This window comes from Triticum urartu, chromosome 3A, assembly GCF_056163025.1.
Source record: "Triticum urartu cultivar PI428250 chromosome 3A, HENAU_Tu73, whole genome shotgun sequence".
Lineage (NCBI taxonomy): Eukaryota > Viridiplantae > Streptophyta > Magnoliopsida > Poales > Poaceae > Triticum > Triticum urartu.
The window spans coordinates 299091617-299119577 of NC_141875.1; the positions used below are offsets into that span (position 1 = coordinate 299091617).

General features: G+C 45.8%; 2 protein-coding genes across 4 annotated transcripts; both read left to right on the top strand.

Annotated features, from left to right (window-relative positions):
* The first annotated feature begins 794 nt into the window (after positions 1-794).
* On the top strand, positions 795-27807 carry LOC125543787 (bifunctional 3-dehydroquinate dehydratase/shikimate dehydrogenase, chloroplastic). Of its 3 annotated transcripts, XM_087546969.1 has the most exons (12): positions 795-1149; positions 7155-7260; positions 7562-7780; positions 8965-9311; positions 11544-11636; positions 12654-12717; positions 12814-12919; positions 13000-13140; positions 24491-24639; positions 24787-24952; positions 25058-25141; positions 27530-27807. In XM_087546969.1, the coding sequence occupies exons 1-11, from the start codon at positions 962-964 to the stop codon at positions 25099-25101; spliced, it is 1623 nt and encodes a 540-aa protein (XP_087403095.1). In that variant the 5' UTR covers positions 795-961; the 3' UTR covers positions 25102-25141; positions 27530-27807. The 3 variants fall into 3 exon arrangements, with proteins under 3 accessions (XP_087403095.1, XP_048563210.1, XP_048563211.1); XM_048707253.2 differs by lacking the exon at positions 11544-11636 and having other exon boundaries at positions 797-1149; XM_048707254.2 differs by lacking the exon at positions 11544-11636 and having other exon boundaries at positions 797-1149; positions 25058-25104.
* Positions 1156-7144, top strand: LOC147979506 (uncharacterized). Its single transcript, XM_087546968.1, has one exon. The coding sequence runs from the start codon at positions 4599-4601 to the stop codon at positions 6525-6527; it is 1929 nt and encodes a 642-aa protein (XP_087403094.1). The 5' UTR covers positions 1156-4598; the 3' UTR covers positions 6528-7144.
* Positions 27808-27961: the final 154 nt, after the last annotated feature.

Below are 27961 nucleotides of genomic sequence, written 5' to 3' on the forward strand. Positions count from 1 at the left end.
TCCGGTGCTGGCCACAGAAGGAAGGCCGGCTTCTCCACATATCTTCTCCTCTTGGTGACTCCCTCATAGTAGTAAGGTGTGCCGCTGCTCTCCGCCATGGCCCCGACGGCAAGGCGGCGATAAGAGTTAGAAGACGGGCGAAGCTGCGGAAGGCTCGAGGTGGTTGTGGCGGCGATCTTTTGAGCAGCGTCGCCCGACGAGCTCCACATGCGGGAAGGCATCTCCACGGACGTGCGCCGCCACGTCCCTGCGCCGACGTCGGCCTTGCGGCAAAAGAGGGCTACCCCGCCCACGCAGCCGGTCAAGTTGCATCTGGAGGCGAGGAGGGGCAGCAGCCGCACCTGGAGAAGGTTGTCCCCGGCACCCGCAGCCTCGTCGTCGACCTTGCCCACACCTTACTACTACGAGGGTGCCATCAAGAGGAAAAGAAATGTGGAGAAGCCTACCTTCCTTTTGTGGCCAGCGTCGGAGGAGCGATGGGACGACACCGGCGGCAGCCTGAACCATAGCTTGGGAAATGGGAAGACAAAAATCAAAGAGAAGGTTGTGTGTGGGAGATGAAAAAGGTCCCTATCGAATCCACGCCATTTTCCCTTTTCTCTCTTCTGACGTTGATAGCATAAGACCTCCGTTCGTTTCACTGGCTGCGATGCATAGTGTCCCTCTGCCTATGTGGACTGCATAAGCGGACGCACAAATCGCATATGTTAATGTATTGGATGACGGTCTTTTTCGCTGCCTCAAATGTCTAACGGCACAATTCGGATATTTAACTTCTGCTGCCAGCATTCCACCAACCTCACCCCCACCAACCCTAGGACCTTTGTGCTATCTTTCTTCACACCTCCAGTCCTCCACCCACCCTCGCTTCCCAGTCGCGTACGTGTGCAGTTCACACCAACCCCCACACTGATCGCCCGCATCTGCATCGGGAGCGTGAAGGAAGAAAAAATAGGAGGACATGACGCTGCTGTGTGTGCCGCTGGTGGGGCGGACGGTCGAGGAGATGAAGATCGACGCGGCGGCCGCAGCGGCCGCAGGGGGCGACCTTGTCGAGATCCGACTGGACTACATCGAGGGGTTCCGCCCGCGGGAGGACCTTCCACGTCTGCTCCACAGCTGCCCACTCCCCGTCCTTGTCACCTACCGGTTCGGTCTCCTCTTCGCCTGCTTCTCGATCCCCGATTTGGTTGTTCTGAAATTTCGCGTCCGTGTTGCAATATTCGGAACGGGCGTGCAGATACTTGCGAATAATCAAATTCGGAACGGGCGCGCAGATGCTGCTCACCGGCCTGGAGTGTTCCCTTGCTTGCTTTTGTGCATCCTAGCTTTTGTGTTGTTTTAGTTTTGGGTTGGTTTTTTTAACACCTCACCATATATTAGTTAGCAAAAAAATATTCACACAACGGAAATTGCTAATTGAGCTGGAGCTCCATGGAGCCCTTGGTTTGAAAAATTCAAAAAACAATTTTTTAGGTTTTGAAAAATTCTGAAAAACACACACATACATATGGATGTATACTACTCCCTAGTGTCAAAAAACGTCTTATATTTTAATACGGAGGGAGTACTTGTCTGCAAAGTTTCATGGTGAAATACTTTTTTGAGCGAGGTACACAAAAATGACAAAACCACGTATTTCTAGCACATGACTATAAAAGCACATGATTTTTTTTGGTACAGCTCAAATCAAAACGTATTTGGTGATGAAATTTCACGCGCATCTAATATAGCTATCTAAGTACTTGTGTATTTGTTTTCAGTTTTTTTTTGAAACTTAAAAAGTTGATTTTTGAAAATTTTGGGCTCAATCTCGCACATGAGGGAACGTCACCAAGCACCGTATGCAGCACCTTATTAGGGTCCCTCCTAATCAGTTTCGATGCAAGAACCAAAACCTTGTGATCTCAAGCTTTCCTGACAGAAAATTTTCTAGACACATTAAATAGAAAAATAAATAAAAGATTATACTTTATTACAAACACATTTATGGTAGAAGTCCTTTACGAACATGCACTTTTTGATACTCCCTCCATTCCACAATATAGTGCGCCCGCGCTTTTCAAGATTCAAGTTTGACCGTAAATTTAACCAACGACACTGACTGCGGCAGGGGCAAAAATTATATCACTGAATTCGTATTTTCGATGTGAATTTAGTGGTATAATTTTTGCCCCCGCCGCAATCGGTCTCGTTGGTTAAATTTACAGTCAAACTTGGATCTTGGGAAACGCGGACGCACTATATTGTGTAATGGAGGGAGTACTAGCAAAAGGGTCCGTTGCAACAGGTACAAAATAAATAAATTTTAATAAAACAGTTAGCACCTTCCTTCATCATTGCTTGTGAGTCATATGCATTGAGATTAATTATGAAAAGAAGCCTAATTATTCTAGTTCTAGTGGTGGTAAAATTATGGCATTGACAACAAAACAGTTAGCACCTTCCTCCATCATTGCTTGTGAGTCATATGCATTGAGATTAATTATGAAAAGAAGCCTAATTATTCTAGTTCTAGTGGTGGTAAAATTATGGCATTGACAAGAATATGAAGCACCATATGAAAGGTATCAAAAAAGCAGGATGCCAGCGGAAATGCGAAGATCAAACAATTTCATATGTCCAGCTAGCTTGCTAAATCATTTTATACAAGGAGGCTGTGAATAACTGGTCAGGTTAATTAGTTAAATAGTTAACAACAAACAGTAGTTTGTTCTTGTTTGTAAAAAATACAGGATGCTAATGCTTGCCATAGAGCTGATGATGATTTAACGTTAGATCTCAACATACACATAAAACTAAGTATCAACTGCAAATGATTGCATTGAAACAGCAGAACAGGCCCCAAATGTTGCCGATCTGCTCCGACGAGCTGTGGTTATAGAACGAACTAATGCTGGTGGTCAGTGAGGCATGGGTAGCACCAGTTGGATCATTCCTGCAGAGCTTCAAGCATGGCAAGAACACTACGTACCTGATGCAACACTTGCTTGTAGTGGCCATGGACAAGAAAGAAAGTTCATGAGTAACTTTGGGTCTTTGGTGTCATTCAGAATGAAACAACATAGAAGTCAACACTATTTTGAACACCAAACTTGATATCTTACCATCCTTCTCTGTTGGAGCAGGACCATGTCAGGAATTTACGCACAACTATGTGACACTTGAAGATGATAGGGAAGAAACTAACAAGCCTGTTATAGATGGCACAGTTGCGCTCTTTCCCCGCACATGTAGTGCTTTGCCAAAACAGTTTAAACAACGAGTATGTAGGTACACACGGACTGTGGAATCCCCCCAAAGTCAATCTGTTCACCTAATAAGTGGATGATTATGATACTAAATTCAAAAGCATACTGCCAAGTTGGTACAGTTCGACTGAATTAAAATACAAATTCATGCAAGACGCGAATTACCTGATACAAAAACCACAAAAATAATAATCAAGGATCAACTGTGGACCAATTATGACCCGAGGCAGATCTGACCCTGGGAAAGAAAATTTGAAGGGCCTTGGATGTCACTGACTAATCTCATGAAGAACTATTACATTTGCGGTCATATCATATATCGATCAAACATCATTATTTAGAAATGACATATTTCGCAAGAAAAATTCTAATTAAGCATCTAATTGTGCCCTTAAATTTGAAATCACTAATAGTAAGAAGACATGTGCTGAAGTAACAATTGTACGCTACCTAGCTTTCGCTCCCTGTGGCAATGGCCCCATGACAGGAATCAGGAAAACTACACACAAAAAATCAACTAATGCTTTTAGGAAAATTCATCAAACAACTAACTCCCAATTGTTGTGCCACCACTGCATCATAAGAGCAGTTCATTTTGTGTACATCATAGAGCATCTACACAGAACATGATTCATGTACATCATACAGAGGCCAATAAACTATTGAGTTTAAACTGATGGGAAAGACAAAGCTTGAACTTGGTAGATTTAAGGGAGACGACTGTAGTTGCAGTTGGATCGCGATGAACACAGTGAACACACACGAGATTTTGCTTAGCGCACTGACTTGCTGCTTTTCTGTATTTCTCCGCTATTTATTCAGAGTACAAAGAAGTGGCGCTAGTCCCCCGGCTACTGTGGCCTTGACCCGCTCCTTGCTCTGTGCCATCCCATGACCAGCTCGTTGAGGCCGCTAAATACTCTAACAGAAAGCAAATAAACCGGCTAGGCCGATACATAGCCTACCGGGCGTTATTTCTGAAGAAATGGAACGCTAACAAAGATACTAGGCGAAAACGCTGCCATGGCAGTGATCTGGAGAATGGGGTTAACCAACAATGACTATAGTAAAAGAACTTCCTATATAATAATCATATTGCAATCTTCTAAATACAAAGTGCAGCAGAGGCCTGCTGTTATGACCGGCATAGGGGCTTAGCCCAGTGGGTTATGGCCCAAGTATCTTAATTAGGGGCTTAGCCCAATTATCTTACCGTATTAGTATCGTTTGCTTAGGAGTCAAGTAAACCTCTCTATATAAGGAGAGGAGATGTATCAATCTAATCAAGCAAGAAGCAATCAATATTTGCTCGGCTTCCCTTAGGGAGCCGGGAGACCTAAACCCTAGATGCCTCCTGCTTTCGCCGCCGCTGCTCCCGTCGCAAGGACGGCGCCACGCCGCCGGCCGCCGCGCACCAGCCCTCGCCCTTCCCCCTCCTTCCCCTACAACCTACGCCCTAGATCCGGTAGGGCCCTAGCTCCTACCAATTTGGTAACTAGAGACTTGGGTCCGATCATGTCTTCGTCAACACCATTGCCGCCGCTGCCCGCCTCCACCTCCGCGCCGATGACCACCGCGCCGATGACGTCCACCCCGATGACCACCGCCGGGGTCTCCACGCTGTCGGGCCCGGTCACCACCGCGGGCTCCTCACCGCCACCGGCACCCATCACGTCCGCGCCGCCGCCGACCGCCGTCTTCACGCCGGAACAGATGACCAGCACGCTGCGGGATCTCGTGACGGCCGTCCAAGGGCTCCACCTCAACCAGTACCACCAGTATATGGTTGGGCCGTATGCACCTCCGCCGGCTGCGTCGATCGCCGCCTACGGTCACCCCACGCTGCCATGGCCGTCCCAGGGCGCGCCTACCTACAGCGGGCAGCCGCCGCTGCCGTTCCAGGCGGGCTCCCCTGCGCTGCCGTGGCCGTCCCAGGGCGCGCCTGCCTACAGCGGGCAGCCGCTGTTGCCGTTCCAGGCGGTTCCCCCTGTGCTGCCGTGGCCGGCCCAGGGCGCGCCGGCCTGCACCAGGCTGCCGCTACTGCCGTTCCAGGCGGGGCACCCCGGCGAGACCACTCCGGCCGCGGCTCCTCTATGGCATCTGCCGCCGCCGCTAGCTGCGGCTCCCCTATGGCATCTGCAGCCGCCTTCCCCCGTGGCAACCGACGCACCCGCCCACCCTCCACAGCCGACGCTGCAACCACCGGTGCCACCTCTGCCCAGCTCAGGGACGTCCTCGCCGGCCGGCCTTTTGATACATCAGGTCCGGTTTCCGGCCTCCCCGTCGCCACTACCAGCTTGGGCGGCTGGGTCTTCGCCATCGCCGGTCTACACCACGGCTCCGGAGCAGCCGACCCTGTTTTCGCAGTTCGGCGGGCCATCCAGCTCCGCGGGTCCTTACTCGGAGTACTCCGACCAGGCGCCACCCGCCTCGCTGCTCCGCACCTCCGAGCCAGCTCGACACGACGCTCCGACCCAGACACCGCCGCGGTTCGCGAAGATCGACTTCGCCACCTATGACGGCATGGAGGACCCCCTCAACTGGCTCAACCAGTGCGACCAGTTCTTTCGCGGGCAGCGCACCCTCGCCTCGGAGCGCACCTGGCTCGCCTCTCACCACCTCCGCGGCGCGGCACAGACTTGGTACTACGCCCTCGAGCAGGACGAGGGCAGCATGCCCCCTTGGGAGCGCTTCCGCGAGCTCTGCCTCCTTCGTTTTGGGCCCTCGATCTGCGGGAGCCGCCTGGCGGAGCTAGGCCGCCTTCCCTTCACCTCCACGGTTCAGGACTTCGCCGACCGTTTCCAGGCCTTGGCATGCCACGCGTCGGGCGTGACGGCGCAGCAGCGGGCCGACCTCTTTGTCAGTGGACTTCCGGATCACATCCGCGTGGACGTGGAGCTTCGGGGACCCCAGGATATCCAGACGGCCATGTACTATGCCTGCGCGTTCGAGCGCCGCGCGGTGGCCGTCCAGCAGGAGTCACCGTCCCGGGCCACTGGGTCGCTACCCTGGCCAGATCTCGCTCAGGGTTGGCCTGCTCAGTCTTCCGCGGCACCCCTCGCTGCGACCGCGGCTCGCCCGTTCCGCCGGCTCACCTCGGCCGAGCTACTCGAGCGTCGCCGCCAAGGGTTGTGCTTCAACTGCGACGAGCCCTACATGCCCGGCCACGCCTGCCCGCGACTCTTCTACCTGGAGGTTGCAGACTACATTCCGGAGGACGCCGTCGCCGCCGACCTTGCCGCCCCAGCTGTCGCGGAGGTGTTTGACGCTGGTTGATCACCTCGAGGAGTTCAGCAAGCGCTTCCCCACCTTACAGCTCGAGGACGAGCTGTTTGTGCAGGCGGGGAGAAGTGTTATGACTGGCATAGGGCTTAGCCCAGTGGGTTATGGCCCAAGTATCTTAATTAGGGGCTTAGCCCAATTATCTTATCGTATTAGGATCGTTTGCTTAGGATTCAAGTAAACCTCTCTATATAAGGAGAGGAGATGTATCAATCTAATCAAGCAAGAAGCAATCAATATTTGCTCGGCTTCCCTTAGGGAGCCGGGAGACCTAAACCCTAGACGCCTCCTGCTTTCGCCGCGGCTGCTCCCGTCGCAAGGACGGCGCCACGCCGCCGGCCGCCGCGCACCAGCCCTCGCCCTTCCCCCTCCTTCCCCTACAACCTACGCCCTAGATCCGGTAGGGCCCTAGCTCCTACCACCTGCCAAGCTTTAGGAAAAGGTCTAAGTAAAGCCGTTTCATTGTCGTTTAAGCCATCACCTCCAGTCCCTTACCGAGTCACCTGTTGGACTGTATTGCCGTGGTGGCTCGTTGTTGCAAAATATAACTAATTTCCACTGTACAACTAAGCACCATGATGCCTTACATAAATGCTGTGCATATGTGTCTGTTTTTTGCAGGCCTAACTGGGAAGGAGGTCGCTATGATGGTGATGATGCCACTAGATTTGAAACACTCTGTTTAGCTATGGAACTAGGTGTAGACTATGTTGACATCGAGTTAAAGGTTTGTTTACACATTGGAAATTTTCTGATGCTCACCATTTTGTGAATACTGGATAATGCAATATGGACAAATTCTGTGGATACATGTCAATGTCATGTTAGTTTGCACAAGACATTTCATGATTAAACTTGTCCCTAAACGTAGATTAGTAAAAAAAACAAGTATTACATATGGAAAGAAACTCTGTTTTGTTCTCTTTCTACCACTGATGATACAATGGTTTTGCTACTAGATTTGTTAGCTGGTGTGTTAGATAATCATATGGATACTCTCATGGCCAACATATTTTGCTATGTTGCAGGTTGCTGACAAATTTGTTGATTTTCTTTCTGGTAATAAGCCAGATAAGTGTAAACTTATTGTTTCTTCACATAATTATGAAAGTACCCCATCCTGCGAGGAGCTTGCAAATCTTGTAGCCAGAATACAAGAAGTTGGAGCTGACATAGTTAAAGTTGCAACAACTGCTACAGACATTGTTGATGTGTCAAGGATGTTCCAAGTGATGGTGCACTGCCAAGTAAGTGACAGTTTCTAGAATCCAAGAAAGATTTCACTATTTCCTCCCAGAAACTTGTGTCTGTCTTGTATATTCAGTCCTTATGTCTTTTGATTGAACTTGGCCTTCTCAATATTGAAGATGTGCTCCGTAGAACTTGAAAGTTAACTATGGCCCATTGCTGTTAAAAAAATTGAATCTCTACAGTTGTGCTTCAGTTAAGCCAGATGAACAGCACCCACCTGTATGTACTGTGCAAGAATTAGTTGGTCCATTTCCCTGTATGTTCAAATAATAGTTTATTCAATATAGAATAGAATATCGAAGAAAAACAAGCTAGCTGTCTTAATTTGTGAAATTTTCCCTGTCCTTACTTTATTAACTAGCTACCTTTGTGTCCATCCGGTTTGTCTGCTGAACACGGTATTTTGGCAAATACGGTATCATTTTTTTTGTAAATACAATACTTTTAGTAATAATAAATGCATTATCAAAATATTTTGGTATGATCGTCGTAAATACCATATTTACCAAAGTTGACATGGACATTGAATTACAATAGTCAATAATCACATATTTACATGTCACTACTCTCTAACCCATTGGTATGCTTATTTAGTAATTGTAAGTTAATAAGCGTCCATGGTGTTAATGCCATAATATAATTAGTTCTACAGTTTTTTTTCTCAAATTCAAGTGATAATGACAGTAGTTTCTGCTATTTTCTCAACTACTATTACTTATAATCAGCAAATTAGCACTTTCCATCTTGAAAGAATTAATATCCTACAGAGAACAAGAGTTAAGGTACTCAACAGCTGTTTCATATAATCCTTTATCTCTGCTAATTTAGATTTGCACCCAGCGGCATATGCTCTCGGGCTAAAGATATAATTGCCAAATTTTTAAAATTACTGATGGTAATGTCTGTACTTTCTGCACGTACAAATTTCGTGAAAACTTGCATTTTTGTGGCCTGGGTGAAGAAAATAAATCTGGGGACCAAAAGATATAATCTGCTATTTTTTCGATCTTATTATTCATTTATCTTGGCTTTAAAGCTTGATATTATTGATAAGAAGCCAAACATCAGTTTGGCTAATTGCAATCTGATGTGCACTTACATGCTAAGGATTTAAGTTACATGATTTATTAATTCATGCCGGCCTATACATTGCCATTTCACTGATTAATAGAAATGACAGGTGCCTATGATTGGATTGGTGATGAGTGAGAGAGGTTTGATGTCAAGGGTGTTATCCCCAAAATTTGGTGGATATCTTACCTTTGGAATACTTGATGCTACTAAGACATCAGCATCTGGGCAACCAACACTTGAAGAATTATTGGACATTTACAATATAAGGTGTATAGGACCTGATACAAAAGTTCTTGGTCTTATAGCCAACCCAGTAAAGCAGAGCAAGAGCCCAATTTTGCACAATAAATGTCTACAGTCTGTTGGATACAATGCTGTTTATCTTCCACTTCTGGCAGACGATCTTGCTAGATTTCTTGACACATATTCATCTCCAGATTTTTCAGGATTTAGGTACTAATTCTAATTCAGCAAAGTAGAAAAAGAATACATTACTAATCTGTAGGATTGCTTAGAATGAAATGATTATTTTGCTATGATCTTGATGAGCACGTGGCTGTGCATATTGGAAATAATCCCTGAAAGACTGAGAAATCTATCAGAGGTTCCCACCACATCAGATCTCATAATTGTTCACTTGTGCATTTGTATAACTGTATCACTAGCTATGCATATCCCCACTTTTGCCCTTTTAATGTGTTTTTTCATCATCTTTCCTTTTTCAAGTTCAAACATTCTTAGCATGCTTAATAAACACTGATCTGCGTGGTTTGTGCAAGGTAGCTAACACAAGCATTTTTAACACAAGGAGTGAACTAGAGAACGAGCTATTATGGTTCTTAGATAGGAGGTTTATGCCGTGCCGGGGGAGATACTCTTGGGCAGATGAGTTGCTGGCCGGCAGGTGACGCCCCATCTGCTATGAGAGAGGTAACGGGGTAGAGGAGACAACAGGAGATTAGGAACCAGACCTTCGTTGAAGCCTTACACGTGACTCGACTTGGAACACAACTAGAATTCAGACTCTTACCTGCATATACTCAATCAAACTATTCAAGTACGAACTGACTATTCCATTAGGGATCAATCCTAACTAGAAGACAACTCAAAAGGGAACTTGCCTTGCTCTGCTGCAGCCTGACCATTAGCGATCATCTTCAGCTGTACCTTCCCACTGAACAAGCACATGCTTGACATCACGACGTAGGCTTACACCGAGGATCTTGGCTGGCTGCATGATCACCTTGCCGTCTTCCACACGAGGCAGTGAGGAGGTCTTAGCCAGAGGGTCACCATGGAATTTCTTCAGAAGACTAACATGAAAGACATCATGTCGGTTTGTACCTGGAGGGAGTTCCAGACGGTATGCTACTGACCCTATATACGCTCCAATACCTTGAATGGTCCATAGTATGTGGGAGCGAGCTTCCCGTGCACATGCTCTGCCAAGGATTCTACTGTTCTGCAGCGTAGTCACTACCAAGCTCATTCTCCCATCTCAAACAAGAGTTCCCGGTGATTATCATCATATAACTCTAGCATATTGCTGGGCTTGCAGGATGTGTCCCCGGACATCCTGGAGGAAGGCATTGCGGTCCCGTAGAGCTGAATCCACTGAGGCACTGACTCAGTGTTGGCTGCACCAGGTGTTTAATCCAACAAGGAAGAGTATTTGTTGGCGTAAAACCTGGAAAACAGCATGTAGGTGGTGAAGGTGCTCTAACCAGGATGAGCTATAAACCAATATATCATCAAACAATACAAGTACGAATCGACAGAGGAATGGTCGAATGATATCATTCATCAAAGCTTGGAATGCCGCCAGAGCATTAGTCAGGCCGAATGGCATGACAAGTTACTCATAATGGCCATTGTGGCTATGGAAGGCTGTCTTGGCGATTTCGTCGGGGTGCATGCACACTTGATGGTAGCTAGAGCGATGGTCGAGCTTAGTGAAAAAGCACGCATCTCGAAGCTCATCCAACAAATCGTTGACAATAGGAATCTGGGACTTACGGTTGATCGTGTATTCATTCATGGCACGTTAGTTGACTCATAATGGCCATTGTGGCTATGGAAGGCTGTCTTGGCGATTTCATCGGGGTGCATGCACACTTGATGGTAGCTAGAGCGATGGTCGAGCTTAGTGAAAAAGCACACATCTCGAAGCTCATCCAACAAATCGTTGACAATAGGAATCGGGGACTTACGGTTGATCGTGTCTTCATTCATGGTACGTTAGTTGACAAAAAAACAGCATGAGCCATCTTGTTTGTTGGTTGCCCTGGAATTCCTTAAAGTATTTTTGCTTATTTGTAGTTCATTGTTCACCTGGATTTCGAGATTCTCCGGCCAATAGAAGTAAGAAGTAAGAGCACTAATGTAGAATACTTCATGGAGTTAAATTTGGTTTAAATTCATAAATAAGAATGTGTAGACACACTATTCATTTATTGGAATGAATCTAATCTGAAAGATGGACTCTTGCGAAAGTTACATACATGCATGGTAAAAAATTCTTATAGAGCATCAACTATAAATATATCATGTAATTTAAAACCATGCATCACTTCTCTTATTCTTTTAGTTAGTAACTAGGCGATGATCCAGCAAAAGTTACACAAACGGGTGCTAAATACTGAAGTTTTCTGTTATGTACAATAAATTTTTTTTGAACTGGCACAATATAGAACACGAAGACTGGATGAAGAACACAACATCAAGGAACAGAACTAAGAAAGGAAATCAAGGGAAGGTAATCGTTTACTTCATCAGTAAGTATGAGTCAGATCATCCCAAAATATCAGAATCTAAACCATTAAGCATAAGAAGAACGCTAGGATATGAAGCACTGAAGAATTAAGTAGGTACCTCTCTCTAAAATCTATAATGATTGTATTTCTCTTAGACTGTTTGTGGAGAGTGTGTAGCTCTAGGACAGACCCTGCTTCTTTGCTACTGTACGTAAAAAAGAACTGATTTTCTAAAGATGTAAATTCAATACTTCGACATAACAAAAGGATCACTTGTGATATAGGAACTCCAGGATAACAGCCTTGCTAGTCATGCTAAGAATTGAACAGTAACTCTGTCCATGTGTGCCTGAGCTTACTACCTACCAAGGCATTTGAGATTTACAATCCACCAAGCAAGGTAACCATGTATTGCTAGGTCCTGGCTATACCTTTCAAATTTACAAGAAAACATGACACAAAAAGTAAATAGATAAAAATGCATGGACTGATAGATAACTCCAAATTTTCAGCAACCCATTGCTTGAAAAAACATTGATGTTTGTAATACCCTGATCGAGGAAGGGGATCAGCGATCCAGAGAGAGGTGAGGGGATGAGCTTGGGGAAGGGGTTGAGATTTCAGAGGAAAGGTTGAGAGTACAGAAAGTGTTTTCCACACGCATGTCTCGCCCACTGACAGCCGGGAGCACCCCAAAGGGAGAGCAACTGCAACTCGCAACCTCACGCGGACCTGTGGAGTCCGCCTCGCAAAAGAATGCCGGACACCGTGTGCGCTCTATTCCTAGGGAGCTTAGAAAATTTAGTTACTAGAAGACAACTCGAAGGGCAACATGCCCTTGCTCTTCTGCAACCTAACCAGCCCCAGGTTGGGCTTTGCACCTTGTGTAGGGAATACCCCACATAACACGAGCAGTACCTCAGAAAACCAGAACTCTTGCACTCCTATAAAATCAATTTCTAGAAAGTCATTTCAGCCCTTTTCATTGGCACATTTCACAAGAGCAATTTTGTTTTACACCATTTGACTTTGTGTAACGCAGTTGCTCTCTTCCTTTCAAAGTGGATGCAGTACATTGTTGCCATGAACATGATGCTGTTGCTAAGGTACCTGGATGCACTGTACTTCTTTTGTGTCTACTTCATTAATTAGCTTCCACTTTCTCTTTGTTTGACCTGCTATTTTGTTGTGTTAATCTGCAGTCAATAGGTGCCATAAACACTATAGTTAGGAAATCAGATGGCAAATTAGTGGGCTACAATACAGACTACATTGGAGCAATTTCTGCTATTGAGGATGGCATAGGAGGTTTTAGCAATCTTAATCGATTCCCTTTTAACAGTTATTTGGGAGTCATGCACAAATATCACATGATTTATGTTCCACAGGTCTGGGGTCAAAGGATGCTGCTATGTCACCATTGTCTGGCAGGCTTATTGTTGTTGTAGGTGCTGGTGGTGCTGCTAAGGCAATTGCCTATGGGGCAAAGAAGAAGGGTGCAAGAGTTGTAGTAGCAAATCGTACCTATGGTAAGATTTGTATTTATCCGATTTGAAATTCATATTCATACGGTCTTGATATTTTGGGCCCACATGTTTGGAAAATGAAGGGTCGGGACATGTTATCATTGTCGCCAATCCCTTGGTGACGCTGACTAGGCTTCCTGACAAGCATCCAACTCTATTGCACAGAGCAATTGGTTGCACCCATGTTTTAATTCCCAACGACCAAATCCAGTGCCATGTCGTGTTATGATTAGAGCGCGCCAACCTTAGTGCAATGGATCGTTGTTTATCGTGATTTCGCCCTTCTCCTGATATCTTCACCTCTTATTGAGCTTCATGTTAAAATTTAACTGTTAGCAATATAGATAGTTAGCTTTTAGTTGCACCTAACCCTAGATTATCCTCCTAACAATATGTTATTTTGATTGTATGGTGGTTGTACCAATTGCGTGTGCATCATGCCATGTGCAGTGTTCCCCAGCTCTCTATCACATGATATCAACAACAACAACAACAACAACAACAACAACAACAACAACAAAGCCTTTAGTCCCAAACAAGTTGGGGTAGGCTAGAGGTGAAACCCATAAGATCTCGCAACCAACTCATGGTACATGGATAGCAAGCTTCCACGCACCCTTGTCCATAGCTAGCTCTTTGGTGATACTCCAATCCTTCAGGTCTAACAGACTCCTCCCATGTCAAATTCGGTCTACCCCGCCCTCTCTTGACATTCTCCGCACGCTTTAGCCGTCCGCTATGCACTGGAGCTTCTGGAGGCCTGTGCTGAATATGCCCAAACCATCTCAGACGATGTTGGACAAGCTTCTCTATCACATGATATCAAATTAGTTAAATCCAACCTAGCATGGTTTCCCGCCATGACTGTCGCCGCTGAGTTCGCAACCACCATACGTGCTCTCAGCCTCTCCACCATGTCCTCACTCGGGCGTTGCTACCATCCCCCTCATGCACGTCCAAGCCTAGCCCCCCGCTACCTATTCCAGTTGTGTTTGACGCCTCTAATTATTCAAACTCTGGATGTTCTTCCTCGAGTTCCTTGGCGGTCAGGCTTGTCACAGTCAAGCTTGCCTCCGGCGACGCCACTCCCGTGCCTTCATGCTCGGTTCGCGTTGGTGCTCTTGTGCTTTGTCCTAGGATTGACCCGCATCATGAGGTCTCTTGCAGAGGACGGTATTGTCGTCTTGGTGAACTGTCTAATCATCCATTGAGATCGCCGTCGTCTTACATGTGCCAAGTCCTACCGCAGTACTCTCGGGACCCTCATTGGCGCCACACCATGACCAAAGCGCGCTGCTTTAGAAGGGCAGGTGGTCGCTCCTTTCGCTCGGTACAAAGCGCTTTGGATCATCAAAGGCTTAGCCGGTGGGTCGACTATGACGAGACCTTTAGTCTTGCCATCACCGCGGTTGACCAAACCTGGGGATGGTTTTCGTATAACCGGGTGTATTGGTTCAGTTTAATCAAGTGGGCTTCCTTGGTTTGGTCGCTAATGGATTGTATCTGCTAACAGTTTGGTTGGGTTCAATTTCATGTGAATAATAGGTGGGTGTGATCAGGTATGGGCTTGAACCGTTCTATTTCCAACCAAGCTCAACCCGTGGTTCCAAACCGGTTCCTGAGATTGGTTCGAACTTTGTAGGCTAAGAAGCACGGATACGGGGATGGAAGCACGGGGATACGCATACGGGGATACGGGATACGACATTTTCCAAAAACAGCCATTCGGGGATACGGCGGGGTATATAAGTATTTAGAAAAATAGATATGGAAGTATTTAGAAAAATAAATTTGAATTAAGATGTAATGAGAAATTTTTTTAGTACTGGATATATATTGTCTCCTTTCTATTCAAAGACTGAGAGCAGTGCACTCAGAGCCCATGTAGTTGTCCGTCCACTTAGAGCCCATGTAAGGCCCAATTTCAGAAAACCCTAGACTAGTAGTAGCACTCCAGCTGCTCCAGCCGACCCCAACCTCCCATTCTCGTACTCCCTTTCTAGCCGCCAGTGAAGAAAGGAAACGACAGCGCCGCCAAATCGGCAGCTTGCATCACCCATCTTCTTCCCGCCCAAATCTTCTTCCTCGCTGGCCACCACACTCCCCATCTTTCTTCCTGCCGGAGCTTCTTCCTTGTTGGCGGCCGCCTTGCCATCTTTCTCTACCAAGATCTCCTTCCTTGCTAGCAGCCATTGAGGTTAACTGCTCGACCATGGTTGCTATCGGGAAGATAACTGGGTAGCAGCATGGTCACTGGAGGCTGGCTGCCGAGTCCCCACCGTGTCCACGTCGTATCTAGGCCGTATCCCGATTTTATTTCTTTTTTTAATTCGAAAAAGATGGGATACTGCGGGATACGCGTATCCAGCCGTATCCGGGCGTATCCCCGTGTCCCCCCGTATCAGGACGGCAAATCGGCAGTTCTGGCCGTATCGGTGCTTTTTAGTTCGTGGGTATGCTCGACAACTCGCTCTTTCCCTGTTCCTATAGCCGCCGCCGCCACCTCTTCCCGTCTCGGCGTTCCCGCCCACGCGATGCTGAACCGCAGTGCCGCATCAAAGGAGAGTCGTCCAGCGGCGCCGGCGGCGTCGACACCCTCGTGGGAGCAGCTGAAGATCATGCTCAGCTCAGGACTCGGAGGTGCGACGGCGGCCGCGCGCATGCACGACCCACCGCACTGACAAGAACGGGCGGCGTCGGCGCCTGAGGTGCATCGCTCTGCTCGACCACTGCCGCACTCAACCACTCCTTTACAAGCTGTTCACAAAGGCAGAGAGATGGGAGCAGCACCAGGCCATTTGCCATGAACGTAGGAGGCAACATGGTATGGAACTGTTATTTACCCATTGGCTAAAACCATGGTTTCAACCATCGGCTCAGTTTAGTTTAGGTGGAGTGAGGACGTGGTTTAGTTTGGTTTGGGTTTAAATAAAAATTAAAGAGGTTTAGTTAGGTTCGGTTTGCCCAAATTGATCATGCGGGTTCAATTGAGGTTTAGTTCAGTTCCCCAACCGTTCTCAGATTTACGGTTGAGCCATTCGGCAACTAGACATCAAGAATACCTTCGTCAATGTCACCATTGACGAAGAGGTTTACCGCAAGCAGCCTTCTAGCTTCGTCGTTCCATTGCGATCTAACCATGTTAGCAGGCTACACTGCTCTCGGTACGGTTTGAAACAAACACCTTTCGTGTGGTATCAACGCTTCACGTCCCACCTTTGCCAGCCTCATCCCCGATATGTCTTTGTTTGTTCTAACTAATTTGCATCCAACTTATTATTCGGATTACTTGACTTTCCCATGACTCGGTTCTCTTATATCATCCTCGCTAATTTGGAACTAGGTCTTGGAACAGTCAAGCAATCCTCATCTAGATGCTTGTAGCAATTTAGCTCCCGGGCTCAATGGATCCCGATATTTTGGGAAATATGAAAAATATATTGAGAAATACGAAAAATATATTTAGAACTTTCAAAAAATTCCAATTTTTCTCCATGGATGTGTTCTACATATCTGTAAAGTTTTTATTAAAAAATACATTAATTTATTGGCTACACAAAAGGATGAATTTATAGCTCCAAAAACCAAAAAGTTTCTCTATTTGATCCACATATTTGTCTATGTTATGTACAACACAGTTGGTAAGATATGGATGAAAAGTTGTGCGTAAATATTGCACATATGTAAACTAGCTAAATACCCGTGCTGATGTAGGGTGGAAACCCTAGGGGCCGATCTTTCATGATTGGAGCAGATCCTACGAAGAACACAAAGAACACGAGGGGGAAAACACGAGGGGAAGGGGAGGAATCACTCAAATCAACAAGAAACAATCACACATGTGCTAGATCCAAGTACCCATAGAGATCACACGGTCCAAATCCAACAAAGGACGATACAGACGGTAACTAGTTCATCTCCGTGAGGAGGTCTTGAGGGGTCATCCCATGAAGGGGTCTTGAATCCAAGGTGGATCTTCTCCGAAGAGGGAGCGGTCTCTCCCGATGGAGTAGATCCGGATGGATGAGTAAAGCTCTATCTCAAATGAGCTAAACCTATGCTAACCCTATCTAGTAGGAGGAGGAGGTCTATTTATAGTCTTAGTGCAAATGGGGGCGAAGTGAAGGGGTACATGGGCCTCGGGCCCGAAATTGTGCGCAGACAGGTACCGGACGTCCGGTGGGTTACGGTCGTCCGGTGGCTCGTGGGCGTTCGGACGTTCGGTAGTCTTCGGACTTCCGCTGCTTCTGGCTCGATGGAGGTGGCACCGGATTTTCGAAGATGGCCGGTCGTTCGGTCGCGTCGGACATCCGCTGTTTTGGCTCGGGTGCGGGGACGTCGGACGTTCGCTCGTTGTAGCTTGCACTGGCCGGGGCCTGGGCAGGCTGGGGCTTCGGGTGCCGGACGTCCGGCGCTGACCGGTCATCCGGTGGCTGTAGCTTCAGTGGCAGCTCTTCTTCTTGTCCTTGGCACTTGGTGTCCTCGCCGTTTTGTCCGTTGGATGTAGTTGCTCCTTGGCTTTCCTCCAAGTACATGATTACACATAGTGTTTCCGCTTGAGGTAGCAGCCATGTCTCATGTATAGAAAGTGGTAGTTCGGAGAGGAGCGAGTTCACCTTATCCTGGATAGCTTTTGCTCGGGCTCTTGTCATTGGTCCAAGTGGTGTCGTAGGGGGCGTAGGTAGGTCCATGGGGATGACCTTGGGATGCTCCGCATCATCTCCCCCCCTCCCCGCCGGAAAGATCCGACCTCGGATCGAAATCTTCATCACCATGGCACGGCGAGAGATCCTTGACGTTGAAGACGTCGCTCACGTTGTGTTTGTCGTGCGGGAGGTCGATCTTGTAAGCGTTGTTGTTGTAGCGTGCTAGCACCCTAAAGGGTCCATCGGCTCGTGGTAGAAGTTTGGACTTGCGTTCGTTGGGGAAGCGTTCCTTGCGAAGGTGTAGCCACACGAGATCTCCAATGTTGAATATCATGGGTTGCTTGTTGACGTTGAGCTTGGTCGCGAGTCGTTGTACTTGGCGCTTGATGGTGTGCCTTGTATCTTCATGCATCTTCTTGAGATAGTTCACTCGTTCACTCGCGTTCTTGTAGTGGTAGAGGGAGAATGTCCAATGGGGACAACGGGTTGAATCCGCAGACGACCTCGAAGGGGGACTTGCCGGTAGTCGAATGTCTTGCGCGGTTGTAGGCGTACTCGGTGATCGGTAGGCACTCTTCCCACTCCTTGATGTTCCTCTTGATCAACACGCGTAGTAGAGTGAAGAGTGTTCGGTTCGTCACTTTCGTTTGGCCGTCGGTTTGTGGATGGTATGCCGTGGAGAATAGTAGCTTGATTCCGAGCTTGGTGCATAAGGTCTTCCAAAAGTAACTCAAGAACTTGACGTCGTGGTCCGAGACAATCGTCTTTGGTACTCCATGTAGGCGCAAGATTTCCCTACAAAAAAGGTTTGCAACATGTGAAGCATCGTCTATCTTGTTGCAAGGAATGAAATGAGCCATTTTAGAGAATCGGTCCACAACAACAAACACGGAATCTTTGCCATTTCTAGTTCTAGGCAAACCAAGCACAAAATCCATGCTAATATCTTCCCATGGGTGATAAGGAATTGGAAGGGGTGTATAAAGACCATGAGATTGAGCTTTGGACTTAGCTTTGCGACATGTCGAACATCGGGTGGTGAAGCGTGAGACATCGTGGGACGTCTTGGGCCAATAGTAGTTCTTGGAGAGCGTAGCGAATGTCTTGTCGCGTCCAAAGTGTCCCATTAGTCCTCCATAAGATTCTTGCAAAAGCAACAAATGAAGAGAAGACTCGGGGATGCATAGTTTGTTAGCTCTCATAAGATAACCATCCTTGATGTAATAGCGTTCCCAAGATGTATGCGTCAAACATTTGGCATATGGAATAGCAAAAGTAGGATCATGCGCATACAAGTCTTTTATGTGCTCAAAGCCTATGACATTCAATTCCAGTTGAGTAACAAGCATGCATATACGAGAAAGCGCATCCGCCACGACATTTTCCTTGCCTTTGATATACTTGATGACATAAGGAAATGACTCAATGAATTCACTCCATTTAGCATGACGCTTGTTCAACTTAGTTTGACCCTTAAGGTACTTAAGCGTTTCATGATCGGTATGAATGATAAATTCATGAGGGCGAAGGTAATGTTCCCATTCACGCAAAACTCGCACTAAAGCATATAGCTCTTTGTCATAGATGGGGTAGTTGAGTTGCACTCCAGAAAGTTTCTCACTAAAGTACGCTATGGTGCGCTTTTCTTGCGTTAACACACCTCCTATGCCATTACCACTAGCATCGCAATAAACTTCAAAAGGTTTGTCAAAGTTGGGTAATGCAAGCACGGAAGCATGAGTAAGCAAATTCTTAAGCTCATTGAATGCGGTATCTTGGGATGGTCCCCAAACAAAAGGCACATTCTTCTTGCTCAAAGCATGCAAAGGTGAAGCAATGGTGCTAAAATCCTTCACAAATCGACGATAGAAACCGGCTAAACCAAGGAAACTACGCACTTGTTGCAAGTTGGTTGGTTGGGGCCAAGTTTTAATAGCATTGATTTTAGATTCATCTACATGAATACCCTTAGAAGACACAACGAAACCCAAGAAAACAAGCTTATCAACACCAAAAGGCATTTGTCCATATTAGCATAAAGGCGCTCTTTTCGAAGGGTTTGCAACACGGTCCTAAGGTGGGTGACATGATCTTTGAGAGATTTGCTAAACACAAGAATATCGTCAAAGTAGACCACAACAAATACACCAATATAGGGTCGAAAAACAAAATGCATGAGTCGCATGAAAGTACCGGGTGCTTCGGATAAACCCATTGGCATAACAAACCATTCATATAAGCCAAATTTGGTCTTAAATGCGGTTTTCCATTCATCACCTTCTTGGATGCATATTTGATAGTAGCCACTTTTAAGATCAATCTTAGAGAAATTGGTGGCTCCGCTAAGCTCATCTAGAATATCATCTAGGCGTGGAATAGGGTAACGATACCACAAGGTAATAGCATTGATAGGACGACAATCAGAACACATGCGATATGTACCATCTTTCTTGGGAACAAGGATTACCGGGACGGCACAAGGGCTCAAACTTTCTTGTACATGGCCATTGTTGATGAGTTGTTGTACTTGCCATTGGATCTCCTTAGTTTCCTCGGGGTTGACGCGGTAGGGAGCCTTGTTAGGAAGGGGTGCTCCGGGGATGAGGTCGATTCGGTGCTCGATGCCTCGTAGTGGAGGTAGACGCGGAGGTAGCTCGTCGGGGAAAACATCTTGGAATTCCTACAACAGAGAAGATAACACTAACGGTAGATTGTGAGAGGTGTTAGCTTTTGGTGCGTCATCCTTGCACAAAAGGACATAGTGCATGACACGTGATGGGTTCTCACACACTTCTCTCATCTCACGTTTGGTGGTAAATAGAACTAAGTTCTTGTCGCTCATCGTGGAGGCACTCAATTTTGGCTTGTGGTGCTCACTCTCTTTTTGGTGGTTCGCTCTTTCACTCTTCTCTTCACGATAGGTGGCTTGCTTGTCGGCGATCACTTGGCTTGGGGACATAGGTAGAAGGACGTACTCCTTTCCTTTCATCTTGAAACTATAGTGGTTCGTGCGGCCGTTGTGGATGACACCTCGATCAAATTGCCATGGTCGCCCAAGAAGGTGGCAGACGGACATTGGAACGACATCACACTCCATTGTGTCTTCGTATGCTCCGATTTTGAAGGAGACTTGCACTCTATGCTCGACTTGGATAGTGCCGGAGTCGCTAAGCCATTGAATTTTGTAGGGATGTGGGTGCTTCATCTTGGCCAATTGGAGCTTGGAGCATAGTTCTTCACTTGCCAAGTTATGACAACTCCCTCCATCGATGATGACCTTGACGGACCTTCCATTGATGCCGGCCTTGGTATGGAATATATGGCATCTTTGGTCGTCTTCTTGTTGATGTTGAAGAGTCAAGACCTTGAAGACAACGAGAGCGGGGCTCGGATCTTTGTCACAAAAGACTTGATCATCTTCATCTTCGTTCACTTGCCAGTGCATGGCCACTTGGTCAAGGGCTTCCATTTCTCCTTCGCTCATGGAGTCATATGTACCATCGTCGTTGAAGATCATGGTGCGCTTGTTTGTGCATTCGAAGGACTTGTGGCCTCGACCGCCGCATGTAAAACATTTGAAGGAACTTGTTTTGATGGTCTCATCGGTTGGGGTAGAGGATGACGAAGCTCACGGCTTGAAGTTGCTTGTTGTAGGAGGATGACTTAAGGTTGTCGAAGTTTTCTTGTAACTTGACTTGTCGCCGTTGCTTGTAGATGGCTTGGTTGAGGTAGGAGGTGTTGGAGTCGTTGAAACTTGAGATTTGGAGAAACCATAGGTCTTGGATGCGAACTTGGCATATTTGAAGTCATCTTGCACTTGACGTTCCGCCTTGGTAGCTTGATGCACTAGCTCGATGAGGTTCGAGTATGGTTGGAAGTCGGCGATCTTCTTGATAGGATGATTGAGTCCATTCAAGAAATGTGCCATAGTTTTCTCATCATCTTCCGTGACATTAGCTCGTATCATGGCAATCTTCATTTCCTTGTAGTATTCTTCAACGCTCTTGGATCCTTGCTTGAGGAGTTGGAGTTTCTTGAAGAGGTCACGGTTATAGTATGTTGGCACGAAACGTGCTCTCATGACATCCTTCATTTGCGCCCAAGTAGTGATGGGTGGTTCACCTCTTGCCTCACGGCGCTCAATGACTTGTTCCCACCAAATGAGGACGTAGTCTTGGAACTCAAGGGTTGCCATCGCGATCTTCTTCTCTTTCTCATAGTTGTGCAAGCGGAAGATTTTGTCAACCTTCAATGCCCATGATAGGTACTCTTCGGGATCATTGCTTCCATTGAACTTGGGCATGGTGAACTTAAGCTTGCCGTATCGTTGCTCTTCATTGTGTTGGGGTCGAGGGTGATGACATCCTTGATGAGGAGGATTGTCTCCCTCAACTTGCTCTTGTCTTGAAGGATTTCCATTGTCTTCTTGTTCTTGGTGAACTTGAGGTGCTTTGTCGAACTTGTGGAGGAGCTTGAGGAACTTGACGATGCACTCTTGATTGAAAAATCCTCTCTTGAACCTCTTCGCGAAGCGCTTCTTGTTGTTCACGAGCTTGTCGGTTGCGCGTGGCTACGGCTCGACTTGAATCTCGAAGGCACGTTGCGCCTCAAGTGCTTGAGCTTCACGTAGTTGTTGTTCTTGACGTTGTGCCTCGGCATCTTGTTCATCTTGATGTAGTCTCGCTCGCTCTTCCTCTTCTTGATGGCGTTGGCGTTGCCGTTCTCGTGCTTGCGCAAAAGTAGCTTGGTTTTGACGGTGTCGTTGCTCTTGAGAGTCGTTGTCGTGTAGAGGATTACGGTTTGCTTGACGATCTTGGCGCGCGGCACTTCAAAGAGTATTCGATGTCGGAGTACTTGAGCGGGAGATGGTGTCATCGGAGTGTCGACTTGAGCGGCTCCGTCTTGAGTAGGATGAAGTGGAAGAAGAGCGGTTGAGCAACAAAGCACGAATCTCGTCCATTCTTGCGTCATTCTCTTGTTTGTGGTCGTCGAGCTTGTTGTCGAAATAGTCTCTTGTACGTTGCTCGGAGAGTCGCAAGTCGGTGGCGAGGTTGTTGATGCGTTCGTTCATTGCTTGTTGCTCTTGATGCAAAGCACGTTGTGCACCAAAGAGGTGGCTCTTTGTGACGTAGGAGGACATGTCGTCGTCTTGCTCAATGAAGAGTGGATTGGTAGAAGTGCTTGGCCTATCCATCATTCTAAACAAATATGTGAGTGGGAGAAAGAGAAGAACTTATTCCAAATGTACCTTGACCGATGTTGCGGTCAAGACGGATCAATGATCACTCAAATGTGGAACAAGGAAATAGCACAATTGGTACCAATTCTTGTCAGTTTCTCACACCTACACAAGTAAAAGCTTATGGTGGAGCTCGGTTAGGATGGTTGCACAAAATTTGATGCAATTGTTAGTGAGCTTCAATAATGTTGGAAAAGATTCACAAATTTGCAAATGCAACAAGTAGACTAATAGCAAGATATGGTACACGGGAACTCACACACGGAGAGATAAATGGGGTCGTGCAACCAAGGAGTGAGCCAAAATGTGAAATCCACGAAAATGCTCTTGTTGCACAACACTAGAGAGATGCTAGCACGATTGCATAATAGGCGGATACGAAGACTTGTGCACAACCTACTAAGCAAAAATGCAACGACTTCTATCCCAAGTATGCTCTATGTATGGTGTTTCAATGATATGATCCAAGATGATCTAGTATGACAATCTTAATGTAGTATGATGCTATGGTTCTTGCTTAAAAGCTCTTTGCTTATGTTTCCCTTTTGCTTAAAAGCTTGTTTGGCTCTTTCTCTTTTGAGCTCTTTTCTCATGCAATGCTTCACGAACCAAGATAGCAATTGTGTATGCGATGACAACTTTATGACACCAAAAGATGATACCGAGATATGCACCAAGATGATATGGTATGTATGCTATGGAAAGTATGATCACTAAGGTGCACAAGTCACGTTGCCGGCAATACTTAAAGGCTAGTCTCGATGGGTAAGATACGCAAAATTGGGCTATGGTGGTTATCAATGTAAATGGCAAGATTGTATAATAATGGGGTGTCACGATACCAAGATGAGGTTACCGATTCTTGCTTATGGTATGGTGTCAAAATGGTGAAGTGGTTGTTGTCGATGATGAGCGGCGGTGATGTTGATGTCGAACCGTCCCTAAGTAGCCGAAACACGTTAGGAAACGGGAACCGCAACTCAAATACTCAAAGCACAATGTGGCAAAATTTTGTCGGAGTGCGAAGTGAGTAAACAATGGGGGTTGCGGAAAGTGAGAGTGGTATTGAGTTGGTTTGGAAAAATATTAATGGGGGTTATTGCATGGTTTAAAAAAAAGTCGATAGGAGGTGGCATGTATCGATTTGAGGAGTGGAAGCGATGTAAGTGAAACCAACAAACTCCCCTTTAATAGTAGAGATGTATAATTTTGTTTTCAGAACTGTTTGAGGATTAAGACCTCCCCCTTTTTTTTCCCTAAAAGGGCTCACTTTACACCGTATTGAGCAGTGAACCTACTTTGCGCTAGATACCATACCATCTTAAAGTTAGTATGATTTTCTTACATGATTGCTTTTTGTTTCATCTCTTGTTGGTCCATACTCGATGTAAGCCAAATGGTCATTTAGATGAATGATGTCCGTATCGTAATACATCTTGTAATTTGAAAATATTCTCCATTTCCCCAGAAAAGGCAGTTACTCTTGCCAATGCAGTTGGTGGCCAGGCCCTGAGGTTAGCCGACCTGGAAAATTTCAGGCCTGAAGAAGGGACGATCCTCGCTAATGCAACATCATTGGGGATGTACCCAAATGTTGATGGCACTCCTGTTCCGAAGGTCTCTCTCACACACACACGAGCAAGCAAGCAAACTTGTTTCATTCTAACAAAATTAAATTTGGGGATCCTTTTCCTTTTAATCTTTCATTCCATCTTTAACATGCCCCCTCGGTGTATTTGAGGAATTCTCCCTTTGGATCTGCAGAAAGCTTTAAGGTTCTATGATGTAGTGTTTGATGCGGTATATGCCCCAAAAGTTACCCGGCTTCTACGAGAAGCAAAAGAACATGGAGTGAAAGTTGTTAGCGGTGTAGAGATGTTTGTTAGACAAGCCATGGGCCAATTTGAGCATTTCACTGGTGGTATAGAAGGTATCTTCTATCAACTTCAGGATAACCCTTACTTTACCAAATGATGTGACTGCACCCGCAGCTTACTTATCATAAGTTACTATTTTTTACACTCTTTTTCTGCAGCTCCTGAAAGCCTGATGCGCGAGATAGCAGCACAGTATACCTAGCAGGTTCCTTTGTCCATCTTTTGGCATCTTCATCGTACAGGTCATTGTGGTAACACATGCATAACACAACAATGCGTGAAGCTAAGAACATGATTTATGTTAACCAGATTTGATTATCTCATTAATTCTTATAACGATGAACTTTCATGCCATATCAAAACCAGAAGTCCAACATGCATACCTACAATAGGTCAAATCCTCAATTCCACTCGAAAAGTAAAAAAGAACAGAATATCTCGAATTGTTGTCATGCTTCATTTAGCTTTGTTGCTTTCCTGTTATATGTTATATGCACGCATGTTTTTCACGAATTTGTACAACAAAGGTTGCTCAAACCCCAAAGGACTTTGGGAATGAATGCAAGCAGTTTCTTATGTTTTTCTTGCTGGGAATAGTATTCAACTATTCGTAGTGCATAATGTGACAAGTTCGGGCTGGTTATTACTTACTTTTACTAAGCAGAATGTAGCCCTTACCAGATTGTTTGGTTGCCAGAGCAATTTAAGTGCGAATTTCGTAGGGTTAGAATGCAAAGATTGCTGTTCTTTTATTTTCACAGAAGAGGTGTGCTATTTACAACGGTTATGGTAATAATAATGGGGTGTAAATTAGGCATATAATTTGCGATATTGCTGCTGTAGATGTATTGCCAATTTTGTTCAGCTTCTGTTGTGCAAATTTTTGTAAGAGTTTTCTTTTGACACATGAAAATAACATGGGCTGATTCTAGAAAATACTTATTCCGTGCTATATATTTTGCGAAACACCAACACACATTGTACTGATCAAAACTACTTTTCCAAAGTCGCTTCTTGGAGACCATCTGGTATAGGGCAAACTGTAGGGGTGGCCCGATCTTCACGAATTGGAGGTGGATATGATGAAGAACACGGGGAAAAACACGAGGAATCACTAGTAATGACAACGGAAAAAAGCCTCGAGCTAACGAAGGTCAATACAAGAGATGCACTTGAATCCAAACAACAATCAAAGGGAAAAGTAAACGAAGAATAGTTCATCCCCAAATCCGAAGAGATGGAGGTCTTGAATTTCACATGCAGAATCTTCTCCATGGAAGGAGTTCTTGTGCCCATGGGAGCCTTCACCACAAGGATGGTCCTGTACTCCAATGGAGTCTTCTCTACAAGGGAGGCCTTGTACTCCAGTGCAGTCTTCTCTGAGTCTTCTCCACAAGGGAGGCCTTGTGCTCCTCGGAGTCTTCTCCACAATGGAGGAATGCCACTAGGGGAGGTAGATGGCAAAAGCTCTTATCTAGTAATCTTTGCTAACCCTGTAGAGGAGGTGGGGATCCCACGAAGGGGGAAGGAGGGAAGAGCCTAAAAGCTGCACACAGGCAGTTACCCGGAGTCTCCAAGGTCTGGAGTGTACGGGGTGGTTGGCCTGGAAGCTCCAGCTGTCTCCTAGAGGCTCGGTGAAGGCACATGGCCCGAAGGCTTTGGCTGTTTCTCCGGGCGCTCTTGGCTTGGGGCCGGAGTGTCTAGGGGTATCTCCGGGTGTTGATCCGGGGCAACCCGTAGGGGTGGCCTGGTCTTCACGACTTGGAGTTGGATTTGAGGGAAAACGTGAAGAACACGAGAGAAAGAGGTGATAAACACAAGGGAAACAAGCACAAATCAACACACAAGTGGCAACGCAAGATACACATGGATAATTCCTTGATCCCAGCCATCCACAAGAGACGGAGGGAGCAAGATAGAGTTCTTCCCCAAATCCTAATACAAGGAGGATTTGTGCTCATGGAGCCTTCACCACAAGGGTGGCCTTGTACTCCACGGAGTTTTCTCCCTCAGGAGGTCTTGTACTCCCATGAAGTCCCTTCAAGAGGAGGCTTTAATCTCCACTAGGAGAGTTCCCACAAGGAGAGAATTGGTTCCCTTATAAACGGAAAAGCTCTATGTTTGAGTTCCCTTATACATTGGCAAAGCTCTATGTTTGAGTTCCCTTATAAACGGGAAATATACAAAGTGTACATGACTATATTATATATAATAGAGGATGCCCAGTGCGTTGCTGCAGGAATTGGTTGATGAAAATTTGGGTTGATAATATGAAAACCAAAATTAAAGTACACAACTTATATTTTATTATGTATAGTTGTAACAATATTTATTGAATATAAGTAGAATAATTGAATGGAAAACATTTTCCCATGCATGGTTGAATGTTGTGATGAGCCTTATCCCATTCATAGTTGTATGGTGAGGTGGCATATTAGATAAATAAGTTAAGAGGATGACTCTCTTAGGTATATAGGATATGATTACTCTAACAAAAATAACTGGCTTGGACAAATTATCCAAAAGATTCTTCAAGTTGAGTGGATAACAGATATTGACAAGCTAGTATTATAGTTGTATATTTTCTATGGATTGCTCAAGATGTAACTACTGTTTGTTTTTGCTTTCAGGCTGATGGTGAAATAACTGGCTTGGACAAATTAGCCCAAAGATTCTTCAAGATGAGTGGATATCAAATTTTGACGCCTACCCATTTTTCCACTGTGGGGGCTTATTGTAATGTCAAGTATCACCTACTTGTCACCTGATCTAAATAAAAAGTGTTGCATTCGTCTTGTTATCAACGTATAAGTAGTAAAAAGGGGCACACGAATAAAGAGAAAATTCAGGTTCAAATCAAATCATATTGACAAAAAGGAAATGTCATAACTATGATTCGGTGGTTGCATGCTTTTTGTTTTACATGCGGTGGTTGCATGTTTTTTGTTTTACATGTGGTGGTTGCATGTTACTCCCTTCATTTCTTTTTACTGCGCGTATAAGTTTTGGTCAAAGTCAAACTACACAAAGTTTGACCAAATTTATATTAAAAAATATGAACA